The sequence below is a fragment of the Odocoileus virginianus genome, chromosome 4 (assembly GCF_023699985.2).
Source record: "Odocoileus virginianus isolate 20LAN1187 ecotype Illinois chromosome 4, Ovbor_1.2, whole genome shotgun sequence".
In the NCBI taxonomy this organism is placed as follows: domain Eukaryota; kingdom Metazoa; phylum Chordata; class Mammalia; order Artiodactyla; family Cervidae; genus Odocoileus; species Odocoileus virginianus.
Window position 1 is genome coordinate 6855958 of NC_069677.1, and position 20248 is coordinate 6876205.

The 20248-nt window shown below is 44.9% G+C and overlaps 1 protein-coding gene across 1 annotated transcript in view; it reads left to right on the top strand.

Moving 5' to 3' along the window:
• Positions 1–19726, top strand: part of ARHGAP31 (Rho GTPase activating protein 31) — a 119730-nt gene extending 100004 nt beyond the window's left edge. The window contains exons 9-12 of the mRNA XM_020891750.2: positions 2890–2952; positions 5473–6048; positions 12376–12656; positions 15028–19726. Of these exons, the coding sequence (XP_020747409.2) occupies positions 2890–2952; positions 5473–6048; positions 12376–12656; positions 15028–17457 (3350 nt within the window). The 3' untranslated portion in view covers positions 17458–19726. The remainder of the gene's footprint in view (positions 1–2889; positions 2953–5472; positions 6049–12375; positions 12657–15027) is intronic.
• Positions 19727–20248: the final 522 nt, after the last annotated feature.

Sequence of the window (20248 nt, forward strand, 5' to 3'; positions counted from 1 at the left end):
ACACGTGTACTGGAATTTGTGTCAATATATTATCAAACAGGAAGATTCCAGGGAACTCTCTAAAGTGAACTCCTTTGAGCAGGGAAATAAAGCCACAGAGATAATCTAAGAGAGGGGACTCAAGGACCCAAAGAAAATGGGTGAGTGCATTGCCATGAGGCCAAGGTCCCAGGCAGAAAAAATAATCTAAATACAGTTAGCCAGACTTTCCTGGTGGTCCAGTGGTTAAGAATCCACCTGCCAATGAAAGGGGCATGGATTCAATCCCTGGTTTGGGAAGATCCCACTTGCCGTAGAGCAGCAAAGCCCGTGTGCTTACAACCTGTGCTCTTCAACAAGAGAAGCCACGCAATGAGAAGCCTGCACACTGCCATAAAGACCTAGTGCAGCCAAAAAAAAATAAGTAAACAAACAAACAAAGCCCTTGCCTGAAAGCCCAGGGGAGTTCAGGTCTTTGAATGAATGAATAAATATCTACAGTTAGGCCTTCATATCTGCATATGTGGGATGTATGGGTAGACAAGGCTGATTGTAGTTCACCATTTATATAAGGATCTTGAGCATCCAGTGGATTATGGTACCTGTGGGGGTCCTGGAACCAATCCTCTGCAAATACTGAGGGACAACTCTATGGTCATAGACCACAGAGCCCTGAGTGCTTAGTCACTGTCCAGGCAAGGAGCCAGGGAATTGTTGGAGACTGTTCACTTCTGTGTCCGCCAGGGCCACAGGGAGCTTCATGGTCAGACAGAGGGTCCCAAGGGAAAGCTGAACACTGATGGCCCTGCAGCTAGAACTGTTGTCCGTCCTCTCTGACACTCAGGGTCACCAGGAAAAATTTTGTCTCCGAATCCATGAATGGAGATCTCCTGGGCATCTCGTGGTTAGGATTCAGCACTTTCACTGCCATGGCTGGGGTTCAATTGCTGGTCAGGGAACTGAGATCCCGCAAGCTGCATGTGTGCTGTGCTTGATCACTCAGTCGTGTCTGACTCTTTGGAACCCCATGGACTGTGGCCCGCCAGGCTCCTCTGTCCATGGGATTCTCCAGGCAAGAATACTAGAGTGGGTTGCCATGCCCTCCTCCAGGGGATCTTCCCAACCCAGAGATCGAACCCAGGTCTCCCACATCGCAGGCAGATTCTTTACCAGCTGAGCTACCAGAGAAGCTACCATGCAAACGTATAGTGTAGCCAAAAGAAAAAACGAATACATGAATGAAAGGAGGCTGGCCAGGCAAGATTTTTTGTTTGTTTCTAAGTATTTATTTATTTGGCTGCGTCGAGTCTTGGTTGTTGTAGCATATAGGCTTTTTGTTGCAGCAAGCAGGCTTCGTTGCCCCACAGCATATGGATCTTAGTTCCCCCACCACGGATCGAACCCATGTCTCCTGCATTTGATGGTGAATTCTTAACCACTGGACCACCAGAGAAGTCCCAATGGCCAGGCAGTTTTAGAAGTCATTTTGTAAACGTGTGGGAATAGTTGATCTTCCAAGGATGAGAATTCTTCTTACTTCTGAAAGGAAGGAGGTAGAAGGCAGTCTTGGCATCATCATTGCTAAGTCCTTGAAGAGCCCAATGGGCCCCAGGCAGAGAAGCGCCGAGCCTGGGAGGCTAAGGGGTTAATTAAGAGCCTCTCAAAAGAAGCAGGATGTGGATCAAGAAGGAAAAAAGGAACTTTGAGAGAGGGATTAAACAAGTGTGAGTTAAGACCCAACTGGGGCTAGGGCAATTCTGAGTGCTTCTTTTAGAACCATTTCCTGGGTTCTCCTTTGTTGCTGAACTCTGGTTTATCTTGAATAACATCAACAACAATAAACAATAATGACTCCTTCAGCATTTACTTGAGTCTAGATTAATACAATCTACTTTATATGCATTACTCATTTCATCCTCATAACAGCTCTACTTTTCTTCCTTTTCATGCCAAAAAAAATGAAAGTTCTAAAAGGTAAGCTGCTTATCTGAGCCCAACAGTGGGAGAATTGGGATTCAAAGTCAGATGTGTCTGGATCCAGAGTTACCTTAAAGCCACTTCTAAAGAGTTACTTTAGAAGCCCTGGCCAGCTTCTAAATTGCCCTTTCTCCCATCCTAGCAAGTTTGACCTGGAGGGAACTACCTTCCAGCCAGTTTGGCTTCCTGAAAAGAGATGATTTTGTGAAAATGCCTATGCCTATAAATGGACTAATAAAATTTCACACTCTTCTGAAAACCTGCTTAAGTGACTTACAAAGATGCATAGAATCCTTCAGGCACATAGCAGGTGCTCAAAAAAAGTTTGTTTGGTTGGGATCTGCTCCAGGGTGAGGTTGGTGGGTGAGAGCTTTAGGGGAGCAACCAGACTGTGGACCTCAAGGAGCAGAGCTGCTTGTGGGAGAAGGGTGACCCACAGAGAAAAGGTGACTCATGAGAGACAGAGGGGAAAGTTCCCTGACCCCTCTCACCTGTTGTGCTAAATTTCTGGTTGTTGAGCAATGTGGCTACAGTCAAGAATCCTGCTGCCTGGTCCATCATCTAGGAGGCATTACCTGGAGCCCCATGGGTTCTGCCCCATGGATGAATCTTTGAATCTTTTCTGTAAAGTAAAATTGGGTTCAGGACTCCTCATTGGCTCAGAGCTTTGTGACAAAATTGTAATCTACCTTTATCTGTAAAATGTTAATAAACCTTTGATCTATAATTGCCCTATTTTTATAAGGTCAGTCCCCTTAAGAAAGTGAGAACATCTAAGGTGGCATGGGGAATGTTTTCCAAAGGGGAAATTTATAAATACTTAAAAAATTTTCCCAAAGAAATTTCTCTTTTGTACTTACAGTCTGACCTATTGTTCTAAACACTTCCTCCAAAAGTGCATTCATCAGGGATGTTTTTTCTTTTTGTCTTTAGTGGAAAAGGCTACCATCCGACCAGCTAAAAGCATGGACTCACTGTGCTCAGTGCCTGTGGAAGGTAAGATCTCACAGCTGGATTGGAAACTGGGGATTACAGCTGGAGGAGAGCTGCCCCCACACAGGACTTGCTTCATCAACCCCAGAAGCTGCTCATCTCCAGTTTTGCTCACACGCAATCCCCCGGGCCCAGATTCCTCCCTGACCCTGAGCTTCAGACGCCCACATAGCCCCTTTCTACAGCTTTGCTCCAACCTTAGCTGGAGACAACAGCCTCTTTACATTCAATCCTGAAGCAGATAATAGGTCAGCACCTAAAAACTAAGGCAGAAGTGGCTCCCTCTTAGGGCATAAAGAAGAGTTTTGAATTTGAATAGGTGTTTCCATAGGCATTGGCTTCATTGTGCTTGTCAATTCAGGATTTTGATTTGGGAGATTCATTCCTTCATTCATTAATAAACACCAAGGGCACCAGCCTGGCACACAGCTGGTCCTTGCTTATTGTAGTAGATGCGCATACAGTTGCATGCCAGCTGACACCCATCACCAAAGCAGCACCTCACCATGTTGGTTCTTACAGCTTCAGCCTTAAAAGACTGACGTGCTGTCGCCGTCACTTCTGTTTTTGTTAACTAACAAGCTAGCAAGCAGTTTTGTAGCTAGCAAGCATTGCTACATGCGAGACCCAGGGCTTCCTTAGCAGCAGGCTGTTTAAACTCCCCCATACTTAAACCATAACTTCCCAATCCCTTTAATACAAGATATTTTGCTCTTTGATAAATGAGGCAGCCTGAAACAAAACAAAAAATCTTTAGAAACAACTTTCAAAAAATAATTCTAAACTTGTAAAATATTCAATGAGGTCTTCTTAAGCAGACATGATCCTTTTAGCATTTCTCACCTTTATATTCATCAATTTGCTTGGTTCTGAAACCTCTCGGGGGCAGTTCTTGCCTAGTTTTGCAGAATTTAATATTTCAAAAGCTAGGTCACCACTTCCGTGGGCGTTGGGGAGGTTATCTAACCTCTCAAGTCTCATTTCCTCATGTGTTCAGGGAGATAATTACACTTCTTCTACAGAGCGTTTTTAAGAATTTTAAATACCGTGTTATCCAAGATGTAGCACTTTGTGAGAATTCTTTTCCAGATCCCTGGCAATTCGGTTGTTGTAGCCTCAGCTTCGTTATTTCCCATACAGACTTTTCTTTGTCTTCACTTCTAAGTCAGTCAGGAACTCACTCCTCACAACTGTGATTTCTAACATTTAGTTAATTTGCATTTCTAGTTTCTGAGCCTCTGAATCAGCAGGAAGAAGTCTGTGAAAAGGCAGAAAGGTCTAGCTGAAGACAGCATCTCTTTCCTTGCTGGGAAATCTAACCCCTGTCTGGGTCCATCTGCCAGAGAAAACTTAAAACAATAAGTTTTAAAGTTTTAAAATGAAATAAGACTCTATTATTTTGGACTTTTTGTCTTCACCTTCATTTTGAGCAAACATCATTTTGTCATCTCCCATCATCTTTTTATTTTTTCATGATCTACATCTAATGCTTGGTGGATGACTGTTCCGTTTAGCCATTTCAGCAGTATCTTTCTTTTGGAAACTGCTCTACCTGCAAAGTTTAATTCAGATACATGTGTTGTTGTTCAGTTGCTCAGTCGCGTCTGATTCTTTTCGACCCCTTGGACTGCAGCATGCCAGGCTTCCCTGCCCTCCACTATCCTTCCCTGTCCTTCCCTGTCCCAGAGTTTGTTCAAATTCATGTCCATTGAGTTGTTGATGGCATCGAACCTTCTCATCCTCTGTCGTCCCCTTCTCCTCCTGCCCTCCACTTTTCCCAGCATCAGGGTCCTTTTCCAAAGTGAGTCGACTCTTCACATCAGGTGGCCAAAGTATTGGAACTTCAGCTTCAGCATCAGTCCTTCTAGTGAATATTCAGGGTTGATTTCCTTTAGAATTGACTAGTTTAATCTCCTTGCAGTCCAAGGGACTTTTAAGAGAGTCTTCTCCAACACACAATTAGAAAGCATCTATTCTTCAACTTTCAGTCTTCTTTATGATCCAACTCTTACATCCATATATGACTACTGGAAAAATCATAGGTTTGGCTATGATACATGTGACGCAACAGAAGAAGGTTCTATCAAGATATCATAACAGAATTCTGTGCACGTGTTTCCTCTTGTCAATCAAATGTTATGTATCTGTCTTTATTAGGATAGCTATACCCTTACTGATGAGCTTCCCTGCTGGCTCAGTGGTAAAGAATCTGCCTGCCAATACAGGAGATACAGGTTCCATCCCTGGGTCAGGAAGATCCCCAGTGGAAGGAAATGGCAATCCACTGCAGTATTCTCGCCTGGGAAATCCCCTTGACAGAGGATCCTGGTGGGCTACAGTCCATGGGTCACAAAAGAGTCAGACACGACTCAGTGACTGAACAACAACAAAATACCCTTATTAGCATGCTGTATCTTTTCAGTCTTTCTAATATTCAAATATTGTGTGCCGGCCCTTGTTGGAAGTCTCTGCAGTGATGCCTATACTCAGGCTGCTGACCACGTTTGTTTGCTTTTTCACTAGGGAAAGAAACCAAAGGAAATTTCAGTCGAACCGTCACCACTGGTGGATTTTTCATCCCAGCAGCGAAAATGCACTCGACTAGCACTGGCAGCTCCTGTGACCTCAGCAAGCAGGAGGGTGAATGGGGCCAGGAGGGGATGCCGGCAGGGGCCGAGGGCGGCTTTGATGTGAGCGGAGACCGAAGCCAGCTGCAGGACGCTCAGGCCCGGGCCCCGCCTGAGCAGCTGAAGGTGTTCCGACCCATTGAAGATCCCGAGAGCGAGCAAACAGCCCCGAAGATGCTGGGTATGTTCTACACCTCAAACGACAGCCCCAGCAGATCTGTCTTTACCAGCAGCCTCTTCCAAATGGAGCCTTCTCCCCGTCACCAGCGCAAGGCCCTGAACATTTCCAAGCCCTTCGCTGTGTCTGTGCCACTTCGCGTGTCAGCTGTCATCAGCACCAACAGCACTCCATGCAGAACCCCCCCAAAGGAGCTACAGTCTCTTTCCAGCCTGGAAGAGTTTTCTTTCCAAGGCTCAGAGAGTGGAGAGTGGCCCGAAGAGGAGAAGTCACTGAGCGCTGAGACTTCTACAGGTAAAAAGGGAGGAGAGGGTCTCTTTCCATTGCAAGAGAGGAAAAACCAGACTTAAACATTGTCTTGTTGCAAGACAACGTAGTGAGGTGGTTAGGACCATGGGCTCTGGAGCCAGACTGCCTGGTTACAAGTCCAGGCTCAGCCATTTTGCTGTACAGTCTTCAACAAGTTTATATAACCACTCCATGCCTCAGCTTCTTGATCTATAAAATGGGAATAATGTTAACGAATATTAAATTGTGAATATTAGTTAATACATGTAAAGCTCTCAGAAGAGGGTCTAGTACATAGCAAGTACTATGTAAATGTTACTTGTTATTATTATTTTATTCATTCACATAGTGAGAAGGAAGGGGAGGGAAGCTCACGGAATGGAATGCAGAGCTGGAAATGAGGATTCAGCTCTTTCAGACACAATCTCTCCATCCACCCATCCCAAATTTCTACCTCATGTCTGCCGGGAACATGGCTAGCAGACTTAGCAAGAGAAGGAGCATCTACCTCTCACTTTCCTTGTATCAGACACAGCAAGGATTCTGATTGGGTCTGCTTGGGTCACGCCCCCAACCTTGGGCCAGTCACTGTGGCTGGGTGAGTAGGATTTTAAGATTGGCCAAGCTTGAGTCTCCAGGTCTTCTCTGGAATGAGAACCAACAACCAACTGTGAGCAACACAGAAGGGAAATAATAAGAACCTCAGAGGAAAGGATGACTGAGAGACAAACCAACAGATTCTCATTATGGTTTAAGAATATTTCTATTTCAATTAATATCAGCTAACTTTTTCTGATTACTTTTAATGATGTCAGGCACTGTCCTAAGTGTTCTACATGTGTTATCTCATTTCTCCTCACAACAACTCCTTGAGGTTATTATATAGTTACCATTATCCCTGTTTGCTAAAAGAGGAAATTGTTAACTTGCCTGAGGGCTCCTAGCAAGGACATATAAAAGTCAGGATTTTAATCCAGACTTTTAAAAAATCCAAGCATTCTGCCATGCTCCCTCTCATGTTTGCAACGGGCTGTAGGGTTACAAAGATTCTTAAAATGCAATCCCTTCCCCCAGCAAGCTCACAGGCTAGGAAGGGAAACTGAAACCCTGCACCCTCCTGCAGCACAGGGTCAACTGGTAGAAGTAGCCTAACACCCTCTTTGGGCTTTATTTTTTTCTTTTTTGAGATTTTATTTTTTAAATTGAAGTATAGTTGATTTATAGTGTTGTGTTAATTTTCACTGTACAGCAAAGTGATTCAGTTATACATACATATACATTTTTAATATTCTTTCTCATTAAAGTTTGTCATAGGATGTTGAATATAGTTATCTGTGCTCTACAGTGGGACCTTGTTGGTTAACCATCCCATAAATAACAGTTTGTATCTGCTAACCCCATCCTCCCGAAACTCCTCCCACTTGGCAGGCAAAGTCTGTTCTCTATGCCCATGAGTCTGTTTCTGTTTTGTAGATAGGTTCATTTGTGTCATATTTTGAAGATTTTTTTTTTTGACAGGGACCATTTTTAAAGTCTTTACTGAATTGTTACAATATTGTCTCTGTTTTATGTTTTGGTTTTTTGGCCACAAGTCATGTGGGATCTTAGTTCCCCAACCAGGGATTGAACCCACACCCCCTACCATGCAAGGTGAAGTATTAACCACTGGACTGCCAGGGACGTTCCCATTTGTGTCATATTTTAGATTCTGTATTCAAGTAATATCCACATACAAGTGATATCAGATGGTATTTGTCTTTCTCTTTCTGACTTACTTCACTTAGGATGATAATCTCTAGTTGCATCCGTGTTGCTGCAAATGGCATTATTTCATTCTTTTCATGGCTGAGTAGTATTCCATTGTATATATGTATCACATCTCCTTTATCCATTCATCTGTTGATGGGCATTTAGGTTTTTCCATATCTTGGCTATTATGAATAGTGCTGCTATGAATGCAGGGGTGTATGTATCTTTTTTAATTGTAGTTTTGTCTGGATATATGTTCCATTGGGCTTTTTGAATGAGGGAGCGCATAAGTTCCCAAAGTATTATGAAAGAGGGGTTCAGAAAAGATAGCCTGAAGCAGTCCTCTCAGGAGGATTCCAGAATTCTTAGAAGTGGTGACATTTGGCCCTTCATTAATGTGTAGGACTTTTTAATGCAGAAGATATGGAAAAGGGCGTTCTGCTCTGAGAGTCACTGGACCGTTACGAGAAGTGTATAGATTTTGGACTCCAGCTGGAAGGGTCCAGATTTGAGCTTCACCACTTTGGGGCAGCATGAGAGCTGGTTGGTATCTCTGAGCCTGTTTCTTTTCTGCAGAGTGGAGATGGCTCTCGTCTCAAGGGCTGGGATGAGTTCTGCACAGGAGACTGTTCATGAAATGCCTGCTTAGAGTGTGGCCCTCAGGATGCTCAGTAAACATTCTCCTCCCCCTTCCCTTCAGGATGGAGCATAAGAGGAGTAAAAACTTAGGGGTGTTAAGTGATACCCTGTCTAGAGAATGCTCTGTCGGTTGGTATGGGTGGAACAGGGTGAGGGCTAGAAGAGGAAGTGAAACCTTTTAGGAAAAAAATGTTTCTAAAGGCTTTTATGTGACTGGTTGTCCTTCTTAAAAGAGAGGGTCCCCAAACCCCAAGGGGTCTTTGGCAGACAATCTGTTACCTTTTTTTTCCCCCTCTCTCCTTTCATCTCTTTGTAAATCAGAATACCCAGTCTGTATCAAATTGGTCTTGGAAAGACACTGATGGAGGCTCCAGCCTGCTTCCCTGACTGTGACTAGTGACAGCCAGGGCAGAATGAGGGACCTTACAGGAGGCAGCCATGTGAATCTAGGACCAGTGGCCAGAGGGAGATGCCAAAAGTTTCAGGGACATTGTGGGGCGGGTGGGGGGCTCACCTTTGTCTCTGGTGGGGTTAGGTTAACATTGGTTCTAATTACCTTCTTTCATAATTATTCCAAATGAAGAACTCCACCTTCCTTAATACATTATTTTTTATTTCTTCTGTGCAATAGCAATAGATAAAAGAAAAAGAATTAAGACAATTTTCCAGGTAACCCGATTCAAAGTTTTAGTCACTCTGCTCAAACCCATTCTTCTACTTTTGGCCAAACTTCTCCTTTCATCTCAAAACTCTCATGGCCATGCTGACCTTCAAGGGAGGCTGAGAAGCGTGGCTGAGTGGATGGTCAGGTACCTAGCTAAACTTGAGTGGCTGAGATGGTTCTATTTCAAAATAAGCAAGAGAAAGGACACTAGGGGACATTAGAAGTCTCTATCTCCATGGTCACCAACTTCATATATAAAGCATCCTATGCTGGCAATCTGACAATGCCTCTCCTCCTCTTTTGAGCTACAGAGACTCCTTTATAGCTTACAAGTATCCAGCCACAACAAGTACCGAACTCCTAGTCCCTTACATGATAGTTTCTTGACATAGGTACTGCCTCTGTGCTGAGAAGCTTAACCCAGGGATGGGTGTCACATACCAGTGGAAAGAAAATGGTAACCTGATGGCTTAGCCACACACAGGTAATAACAGTGAACGCTGTAGGAAGTGGAGAAGGAGAGCGTGGTCTGGGGAGGCTCCAAAAGATATGTTATTAGGTTAATATCTTGAAATGGGGAAGGTTTGAGTCTCAGGAAGGACCAGAGCAGGGGAGTATAAGGCCGGTCAGGGGTACTGGGTCTGCTCAGCATCTACCCCAGGGGGTGGGAGGGGAGTGGACATGTGGCTGGGCCAGAGTGAGGAGGGCTTTGAGCAGGACAGAGAGTGGCCTGAACAAGCTCACATGAAATGCAGGCCTTTCTTCCACCCCTCGCTATAAGAGTCTACGGTCAACAAATGGAAGATCCCAAGCTTTGCAGAAAGAGACACTGGCCAACATCCAACCAAGAGATCTTAGTAAAGGGGGAAGAAAATATTTTCTTAAAATCACTGATACATTACCCTTTTACCCAAAAGTTTCACTTCCAAGAATTTGTCCTAAATAAGTAGCTGCACAAGCACAAAATGTGTATGCATATCATGGCATTATTTATAATAGCAAAAGACAGGACACACCTCAAGTGTCATCTTTAGGAGATGGATTGAATAACTAGGATGCATTCCCATTGTTGAATTCCATGGGGTTCATAGCTTTGTGAGCCCTGCACCACTTCCTCAGACTCTTATGCATCTGCAAGGGATAGTTTCTTTGCACACAGATGGTATTCTGTCTCAAGTGTCTGCCTTGTGTTTCTGGTTTTCTGCCTCAGGGCTTTTTCTGAAGGGAGACTCTTACCCAGCCCTTGCTCAAGAAAACCCAGAAGTGTGGAGTTTAACTAAGGCAGCTGTCAACCAGTAGGCGATGGGAGTCAGTGGACTAATGAGCCTGCTGCCCACCCTTGGTGGAATAACTATGTGGCACATTTACTCACGGTTCTTCAGAGGGTCACCAAGGACTGCATTCTGGTTGTTCTAGTTGTGGTAACCACTTTATTGACATTTCCTCGAACTCTGTCTCACCTCCTCACTCCTGTTTCCAGGGACCACCTTTCAAATAAGCTGCCTGCTGCCAGGACCTTGACTAAGGCTCTATTTTGAGGGGAACTCAAACTCAGCCACATCCTGAAGAAAATGAAAGTGAAAGTTGCTCAGTCATGCCCATCTCTTCGTGACCCCATGGACTGTCCATGGGATTCTCTAGGCCAGAATACTGGAGTGGGTAGTCTTTCCCTTCTCCAGGGGATTTTCCCAACCCAGGGATCGAACCCAGGTCTCCTTCATTGCAGGTGGATTCTTTACCAGCTGAGCCACAAGGGAAGCCCACATCCTAAAGAACAGTCAATTTCATTATGTACTAACATGGCATAGACTTCAAGACAGGTTCTTAAGTAAAAAAATGCAAAGCAAGAACAGTATAGATCACATGTGTAATATAGATCATATTACACATTTGTGTAATAAAGGTGGGGAATAAAAAATAGATGGTACAAGTATTTGCTTATCTATGCAGAAATGAACTATGGCAGAATAAACTAGAAACTAATAAAAATGGTTATCCATAGGAGACAGTGAGGGTGTGGAACAGACTGGAAGCAACACAGGGATGAAAGCTAAACTTTTCTGAAGTCATTGATTCATATAATTTTAACTTTTCAACTCTGTAGTTGTTTTACATATTCAAAGACTAAATTAAATTTCAAAAAACAAGCCTGCTAAGTGATGGGCAGGAGAAAATAGCACTGTTGTCAGGTCTGAAGTGTTATTAGTTCCAACACCAGGATGCTGTTACTGGGTCTGACTGAGCTTCAAGGCCATCATGTGGTCAGAAGCCTTGCGTTAAGTCACCCGCATAACTAGTGGCAATGAAAAGAATTTGTTCTTAATCAATAAACTTCTATGTCAGACTCTATACTAGGTGTTTTGCCTCCCTAATCTTTATCTTCACAACAGTCCTGTAATATATTATTATATAGTATTATGCCATGTACCGAGATTACAAGATTCATTGAGAAACTAACATTTAAACTCAGACTTCTTTAATTCCAATGTAAATAATATCACTGAGCATCTTCTGTATAACCAGCACTCTGCAAGGTATGGAGACTTTATCCTACACTGTGGAAACAGCCTTGTGTGGTGAAATAGGACCTTCTTCATGAAAGGCAGTAGGGGCCAAACATGAGATCTGCTGCCTCTACTGTCTCTCTCTACTGTTGAAGATCAGAGCTTAATCACTTTACATGTAAAAATATATCCAAGTAACTGTGCAGGTAATCCCTGAAAAGAGTCACATAGGAAGCTGCAGTTATAATCATAATACATCTTTGTAGCTTAGTGTAGATAACAGATTTCTGTGACCTTAGACAGCAAGCAAAAGATTGGATTAGTACCAGGTTTCTCATCCTCAAAACTATTGACATTTTGGACTGGGTAACTCTTTGTGGGGGTTTGTCTTATGCTTTGTAGGATATTTAGAAGTGTTCCTGGCTTCCACCCACTAGATGTCAGTAGCCACTTACCCCACCTGGTTGCAACAAGAAGAAGTGTCTCCAGACATTGCCAAATGTCCCCTGGAGAGGGGAGGAGTAAATGGTTCCCAGTTGAAAACAACTGGACTAGATGATCTTCGAGGTCCCTCCCACTTCCAGCAGTCTGAGACTCTGGGATATGAGGACAGATCATTGATAGGAGGAAAGAGTAAAGAATGTGAGGGGAGTAGTGAGCTGGGAGAATCCCTTCCATCCTTGTATAGCAGAGCTAGTCCAAGACTATGACTGTGCTGGGAATGGCCTCTCTTGACATGGAGTCTCCTTCAGCTGATAACTCTTATCCTCATTGCAGCATCTGTACCTAAGAAGGCAGCTCTCGAGAATACCAAGCCAGGACCAGACACAGTGAGAACAGTGGAATGCAGCAAAGACCTTCCCCTGGAGCAAGGCACCCAAGTGGAGGAGAAGAAAACCTCAGAAAGCCTCCTAGACTCTCAGAATTCAAGTGAATTAGAGAAGAAGCTGGATGCGGAGAAGGTGGTGGAGGAGAGGGGAGAGACCAGCCAGCTGGGGGCCACTGATCTTCAGGAGAACCCCGGGGCCAGAGCCGAAGCAGTGTTTCTCCATGAGATGGTAAGGTAGACTCATGGCCTGGTCCAGTCAGTAGGGTTTTCTTTTTCTCAAGGGCTCTTGGTACAGTTTAAAGTTTTTTGTTGCTGTTTGTTTATTTGTTTGAAGAACCAGTTTCTGCCAAAGAGCACAGCATTCTGATCAGGTCTGGGATTTTTTCTTTTTCCTGCAGTGAACTTTTCAGGGGTTCTGTGGTGATAACAAGTAACCATTCAGCTCAAATCCCGTAGGACAAACTCAGCTCTAAATATTTCTGATCTGAAGTCACCATAAATCAGTAATTTGTCCTGGGAATGTAATGACATTCAATCAGAAAGCAGCACAAAACCTGCTTGTCATGTCCTAGTCCCAAACATGATGACCACTCATGGGGGCCAACTCTCTTCCAGACATTCTGGATAGGCAGTTATCTATGCTTGTTTATAAAAATCTTCTGTAAGATTTTCAGGATCTATTCCTTCCTCCCATGGCTCTGGAGAGCTTTTAAGTATGATGCCAGAGCATGCTGAACCTTTTCCACCTTTCAGAGGTGGGATTTTCCAAGGTTCTGGGGGAAGGGATATCATTGCTCATGCTGAAGTTTGAGGAGGTTTTCCAGGGACACCGAGAGAGGAGTCTTGCATTTGGGAAATAGCTCTGGTGACCTGAGTGTGACCTGGAGAAGCATGCCAGAGGAGAAAAGAACTTTGCCTTTTAAGTAGCTTTCAGGAACTTGGTCTCTGGGACGGGTATAAAAGGCTTATGGGCTAGAAGTTAGGGCAGCGCAGGGCTACCACAGTGGCCTCCGGAGGGCTGATTAAGGGTTCCTGTAAGTTATGTTTGTATTTATAGAAGCAGAAAGATGCAAAGATTATTTTGGGGATTGAATTCTGGGAGGGATAAAGTATGAATGACATTGCTTTGAGAAGCAGATGAAGTTTATGCTAGGAGAACCAGGCTGGATTCATGAGAACAAGTAAAAGCAGCAATTCATTCATTTAAAAACATGTATTAAATACCTATATCGTGTGAGACACACTGCTGAGCACTGGGATCACTGCAGTGTACAAGATGATCACCATCTCTGTTTTCTTGGAACTGACAGCTTAATAGATAGAAAGATCACAAACCAAGTCTTTTCTAGGATGCTATGGAAATATGGCTTCTGTGGGAGCGTGTCACAGGAGGGCCCAACCTAGTCAGAGGGAGGAGGGGGCTAATGGAAGGCATCTCTGAAGAATAGATATTTCTATTCAAAACTTAAGCTAGGAGAAAGGAGTAGGGAGCAGAATGAGGAGGGAGAGACTCCCAGGCAGAAAGAGTAAGATGTGCCGTGAATCTGAAATGGGAAAGAGCACAGAACATTCAAGGAACAAAAACAAGGCTGGAGAATGGGAACATGAACTAGAGAAAATGAGGCTCAGAGCAAAGTGTGGGTCACGTCATGCAGGGTTGCTTGGAAGGGATTTGGAGCTTAACCTAAGGGCAATGGAAACTCTTCTGATTTGCTCAGAATTTTATAGCTTAAAAAAGAACAGCTATTTTATTATTATCTATTTTTTGTTGCAGCACCTGGGCTTTCCCTAATGGTGAGTGGGGGCTCCTCTTCATTACGGCTTCTCACTGCAGTGGCATCTCTTTTTGTGGCGCACAGGCTCTAGGCATAGGGGCCTTGGTAGTTGCAGCGCTTGGGCTCAGTAGCTGTGGTACACAAATGTTAGTTGCCCATGGCATGTGGAATCTTCCCATACCAGGAATTGAACCTATGTCCCCTACATTGGCAGCTGGATTCTTAACCACTGTACCACCAGGAAGTTCCATTTTGCTATTTTTCATTCTTTTTTAATATGTACCATATCTTTTTTCCATGTGAAATGTGTATTTTTTCAGTAGTGAGAAGGGATAGCTGTATTTATTTGGAAATCAGGTGTCAGGGCAAGAGTTAACATTTCATTCCATTGGGAGAACCTCATTCTTATGAGCCATTAGATCAATCTGAAGTTATATGAGATCAGGGATTGGGTTGATTTCATAAGGCAACAATAAACAGGGATTAAGTGCTTATGTTCTGGTGTAGACTAATCTGGATTTCAATCCTGATCTGCTGCTGTGACTTTGGCAAAATGTCTAATCTGTTTGAACATAGGTTGCCTCATCTCCAAAATGGGAGTAATTACAGTAGCATTTATCTTTTAGGGTTCTTGGGACAATTAAGAAAATACGTTTAATGTGTGTTGTGGTGCACCGTAAGCATGAATAAACATCCTCAGTTACCATTAATGCTGTATCCTTTGTGTGCTGGGGTAGCGCAGCTGGTAGTGCAGTCCCTTCTGTCCCTGGGAAACTGTGCCAGTGTCTTTGGTTCTAAAGTAATCAGTTTCTTGATGTTTTTCAGGATGAAGATGATCTAGTCAACGCCCTGATCTGGCCTGAGATTCAACAGGAGCTGAAAATTATTGAATCTGAGGAGGAACTCTCCTCCTTGGCACCACCTGCTCTAAAGATCAGCCCAACTCAGCGTATTCTTGAATCTAGTCCAGGGCCTTTTGCTTCCCCGGAGGCCCCTGGGAGCTCCACCCCAGCTCCAGTCTCCACCCCTCTGGAGGAGTGGACTAAGAATCCAACCAATCAGAGCACACCTGGCACTTCCACAGCAGCCAATAGAGAAAAGCTGGAGACAGCCAGCATCCTCCCTAGATCTGAGCCAGAGCCCGAAAAGGGCCAGCGCCCAGACCCTGCCAGCCTGACTCCTCTGGAAATAGTTCCATTGGAGAAGTCTTCTCCACAAGCAAGGATGGAAGTGGGAGTCCCAAGGAATCTGTCTCCTCTGCTCCCACCTGCTGCTCCCACTCCAACACCTTTAGAGGAGGAACCTCGAGTCCAGCTATTGAAGAGTGGCCCTGAGAGAGAAGACTTATCTGGGAATTTGAGAGCCAATCCATATGCAGACCAGCTGAAGTCCAAAGGCAGCACTGGGATCCCCAGTCTTTGTCAGGGAGACAAGGCCTCTTCAGAAGAAAGTGAAAAGCAAAATTCAAAGAGTGCTGCTCCTGAGAGCAAAGGCTCTAGTTCTCCTAGCCCAACCAGGGAGGCTGAGATTTCCCCACAAGGAGAGGAGGATGCTGCCCACTCAGTACAGGAGCCCTCAGACTGTGATGACGATGACACTGTGACAGACATTGCCCAGCATGGCCTGGAGATGGTGGAGCCCTGGGAGGAGCCCCAGTGGGTGACAAGCCCCCTGCACTCACCCACCCTTAAAGATATACAAGAGACCCAAATGCAGGGCCCCCAGGGCCACCGACTAGAAAAGAGGCTTTCTCACAGACCCAGCCTTCGCCAGAGCCATTCTCTAGATGGCAAAACCATGGTTAAGAGCCAGTGGACTCTCAAGGTTTCCTCCTCCAGCAGTTGTGCTGATCTTGAAGCAGAGAGAAATCCCAACCCCCTGCAGCCCTTGGCACCCAGGAGTGAGATTACTGGGTGGAATGAGAAAGCCATGAGGTCCTTTCAAGAGTTTTCTGGCCTGAAAAGGACAGAGGTTCCTCCCAAGCAGCAGGCACCAGGTGGTTTGCAGCCCACATCAGCAGAATCCAGCCCTGTCAGTCTAACAGAAGGAAAGCAACTGGGGACACACTTGGGGCCACACAACCCTCAGGTTGAGCATGGTGGTGATCCTGAGCCAGAAAGCAGCAAGGAGAACTCACCTGGTGTGCAGGACCACACCTCACCTGGAGAGCATCCCCCTAAGTTCCAGCTCAAGAGCACTGAGGGTGGGGCCGCAAAGGGGAAAAATAGGCCTTCGTCTCTCAACTTGGACTCCACCATTCCCATCACTGACCTCTTCCGGTTTGAGAATGCAGCCTCATTTGGGTCACCTGAAGTGCAACTCTCTGAGCCAGGAGACCCAAAGGTCACATGGCTGACCTCATCTCATGGTAAAGTAGACCCCTGGAGGGTTTACTCCCAGGACTCTCAGGACCTGGACATGGTTGCTCATGCCCTGACGGGCCGCCGTAACTCAGCTCCTGTGAGTGTGTCAGCTGTGAGAACCTCCTTCATGGTCAAAATGTGCCAGGCCAGGGCAGTCCCAGTCATCCCACCCAAGATTCAGTACACTCAGATCCCACAGCCCCTGCCCTCTCAGAGCTCAGAGGAGAGTGGGGCTCAGCCCCTGGAGAGGAACCAAGAGGAACCTGGCTTCACTGGTGGGACCTCTCAGAAACTTAGCAAAGATGATTCTCTTTCCTCCTTGGAAAGCCCAAAGGAAGAAAAGCCAAAGCAAGATACAGGAGCCATTGAGTCCTTGCCAGTGGATACCACTGCATCTCGTGTGTGCGAGGGACCCACCCTTTCTCCAGAACCAGGTTTGACCAACCTGCTGACCACTCAGGATGCAGTAGTGCAGTGTAGAAAGCGCACATCAGAGACAGAGCCATCTGGGGACAACCTTCTTTCTTCAAAAATAGAGCGCTCATCAGGGGGTTCTAAGCCTTTCCATAGGTCTAGACCAGGAAGACCTCAGAGCCTAATCTTATTCAGTCCTCCTTTCCCCATTATGGACCACCCACCCCCCTCATCTACAGGGACAGATTCCAAGGTCCTGCTGTCCCCTATCAGAAGTCCCACGCAGACAATTTCCCCTGGCCTACTTTGCGGGGAGTTGGCAGAAAACACATGGGTCACACCAGAAGGGGTTACACTTAGGAATAAAATGACCATCCCTAAGAATGGCCAGAGACTGGAGACCTCAACAAGCTGTTTTTACCAGCCCCAGCGGAGATCAGTGATTCTGGATGGAAGAAGTGGAAGGCAAATAGAATGATATCAGTTCGCCTGCTGGTACCTGAGAAAATGTCATGATTCATCTGGAAGTTATTACAAAGGCTCCTTGCCTATATTCCAGGCAGAGGTTATCCAAGTTTGGGCTTATTTTGGCCTCTTCTTCTCTTTCTTTAGCCTTTTGACCATTTATTAATTAGGCCATTTTCCAGAAGAGAGGTCAGGGGAAGGACAAGAGATGACATTTAAATAAGCCTACTTGAGCAGGCAGGGAAAGTTCAGATAAGGGAAAAGGATGAAATGCTGGCCTCCAGTGATATGCGGGGCTTAAACATGTTGCATCACTCCCCCATTGCCATTATCTAGTGCTGTTAAGAGGGGATGTGAGAATATCTTTTGAAAGAGAAACCTTTTGCCTATGTTGACAAATGTTGCTATTGAGGTTTGAAGGCCTCCTATTTACTTCATGCTTTTTAATGCTCTTTAAAGCATGTGTTCTTTTAGATGATTTTCTGATAAGCTTTGTAAAAGTGTACTATCCAGAGTAGAAGCAGGTTTGGAAATGCAAACTAACGTACACTTAGATATCCAAGTGGGTGAATTTACCCATGCTTTCCCTGAATCCCTGCAGACCTATCCCAGATGGCTCCATACACCAGCATAGAAAAATCAGAATGTATTCTCAAGAGCAAACTCTGAGACTGGCACAATTCAAGAAGACTTTCTGGGTCTGGCTTTTATTAATTTGGGACTCGACTGTCCTGCCTCTGATTTATAAATTCAGTAGTTGGGGAGGATGGGAGCTGAGCTGAGGGTTACCTCAGTGAAATGTGCTGAATATTCATTTAGGTGTGTGATAGTGAAGTGATCTGCTCTCCTTCCAGTGTCAGAGTTCATGAACAGGATGTCATCATAGAGAAAAGCCTCACACATAGGCAGAACTACATTCTAAACTTGCAGTGCTTAAGTCAATGGGACATTCGTAAAAAACACCTCTAGCTCAGCTTCACTCTCCTTCCTCAGCTGGGGCCAGAGTATAGGAGAAGATAAGGGGGGAATCCCAGGAGGAGAGAGAAGGACCCATGTGGGGCGGCCATCATGCCCACTTGACCGCTGCGCTTCTTGATGCCTGCCTTCCTCACTGTCCCTCCACTGCTGAACAGCAGCTTTGAGGCACTCCTCCCCTTTCCATAGTCCTCCTCATCCACCACCCTCCCCAGTGCTCAGCCTTACTCTCCTCCTGTCTGTACGCAAGCAGAAGCAATAAACCAATCTGATCTTATTTTAGTTACTTAGAACATCAAGTGGTTCTTTCCAACTGGAGAGAGAAAGGAGGATTAACATAACCTGCTGACAGATTTTTGGTGCTTTTTCCAAAAAGGGCATCTTCACAGGAGCCCTGCTCAAGGCAAAACCCATCAAGGTATCAACACTTTCAGACCTTCAAGGACAACTATCTTGTTTGAGAAACAAAGAAAGCATAGGACCTATTTTTAGCCCTGTGCACCTCTTCTCAGGTTCAAGGCTGGCTGAACTCTGTCCAGAAGCTCAGTCACTGCACATATTTCTCTTAAGAGCTAGCAGTACCTCTGGGCTGACCTCACCACCAAGGCTGGTACTGGGCTGGATTAGGGGCTGAACTGAAGTTACCTCCTTGAGTGAGAAATTGGAAGCTAATGCCCTCCAACAGTTACATATTGCTCTTTCCCTTCTTCTCTGATAAGTCTTACTGAGTTTTGAAACCTTGTCCTATACTTTTAAAATCAGTATCTATGGCAGAGATAACTGGCAGGCCAGCCGATGAGCTCTGCTTTCAGAGGGCACTGAGTGAGTAAGGGGAACAGTTAATAGGCCTTTAGTCTGTGTTTTTTGCATTCTCATTGGGTGAGCAAGATGTTGGACCAACAGCCAGTGAGATGTAAACCCATAAAAAAAGTCCTTCAAGTATATTTTTCCCCCTAGGCAAGCAAGGTGAAGGAGTATAGTGATGCCAGATGAGAAAGGCCACATTCAGATTTGAAAAGGACATTTCTGCCTTATCAAATGTGGCCAGTAGGCTGTATGTCAATCTCAGTACACCGTGGTATCTACGTTTTGATAAAGATCATGTTCCAGTTAGGAGGTGAGAGAAGGAGGGAACTGCACTTTGCTTCACCATCAGAACTCTGAGCCAAGTTTATGATGTTAAATTTTCGTTTGTAACACTTAGAGGATATATTTTAATTTGGGGATAGACTGAGAAGTCACCATTAACAAGTGAGTTCAACTTGAAGCACCCATGTAAATTTATTAAATGACTGCCATGTTGCTTAGATTGTGACATCTTTCATTGTAGCATCTTCAGGGGTTTTTATGTGTGGATGTCATCATGAAATAACAACTGAAGATATTCTCTACTCTGAGTTTTCCTGGCCAATCAATCCAGAAGGCCTTGGAAGCTGACTCACCTTCTTGGTCAGTGTCCTGCTGCTATAGTGTGGACCTCTCCATCTTCATAAGCTTCCTGGGGCAAGCCTGGCACTGATGACATTCCATTGCATGACAGGGAAAACTCATTACATTTCTCTCTTGAAATTGTTCCCCCCAAATCTGAGATTACCTATTTGGATATCCACTTGGGGCTGAAAAATGAACCCCTCTGAGAATGGCTGGATGGAAATAAGACTGCCTGCTTCTATCCAGGGGAAGGAAGAGAAGAGGTGCTGCTGTTTATAGGAGGATCTACATGGTGCCCTAGAAAGGGCTACAGAAACAGATTCTCAAAGGGCTATTGATCCTCAATATGGGGGTGGCTCAAATTCAACTATTGGTCCTCAACATGGGGGTGACTGATT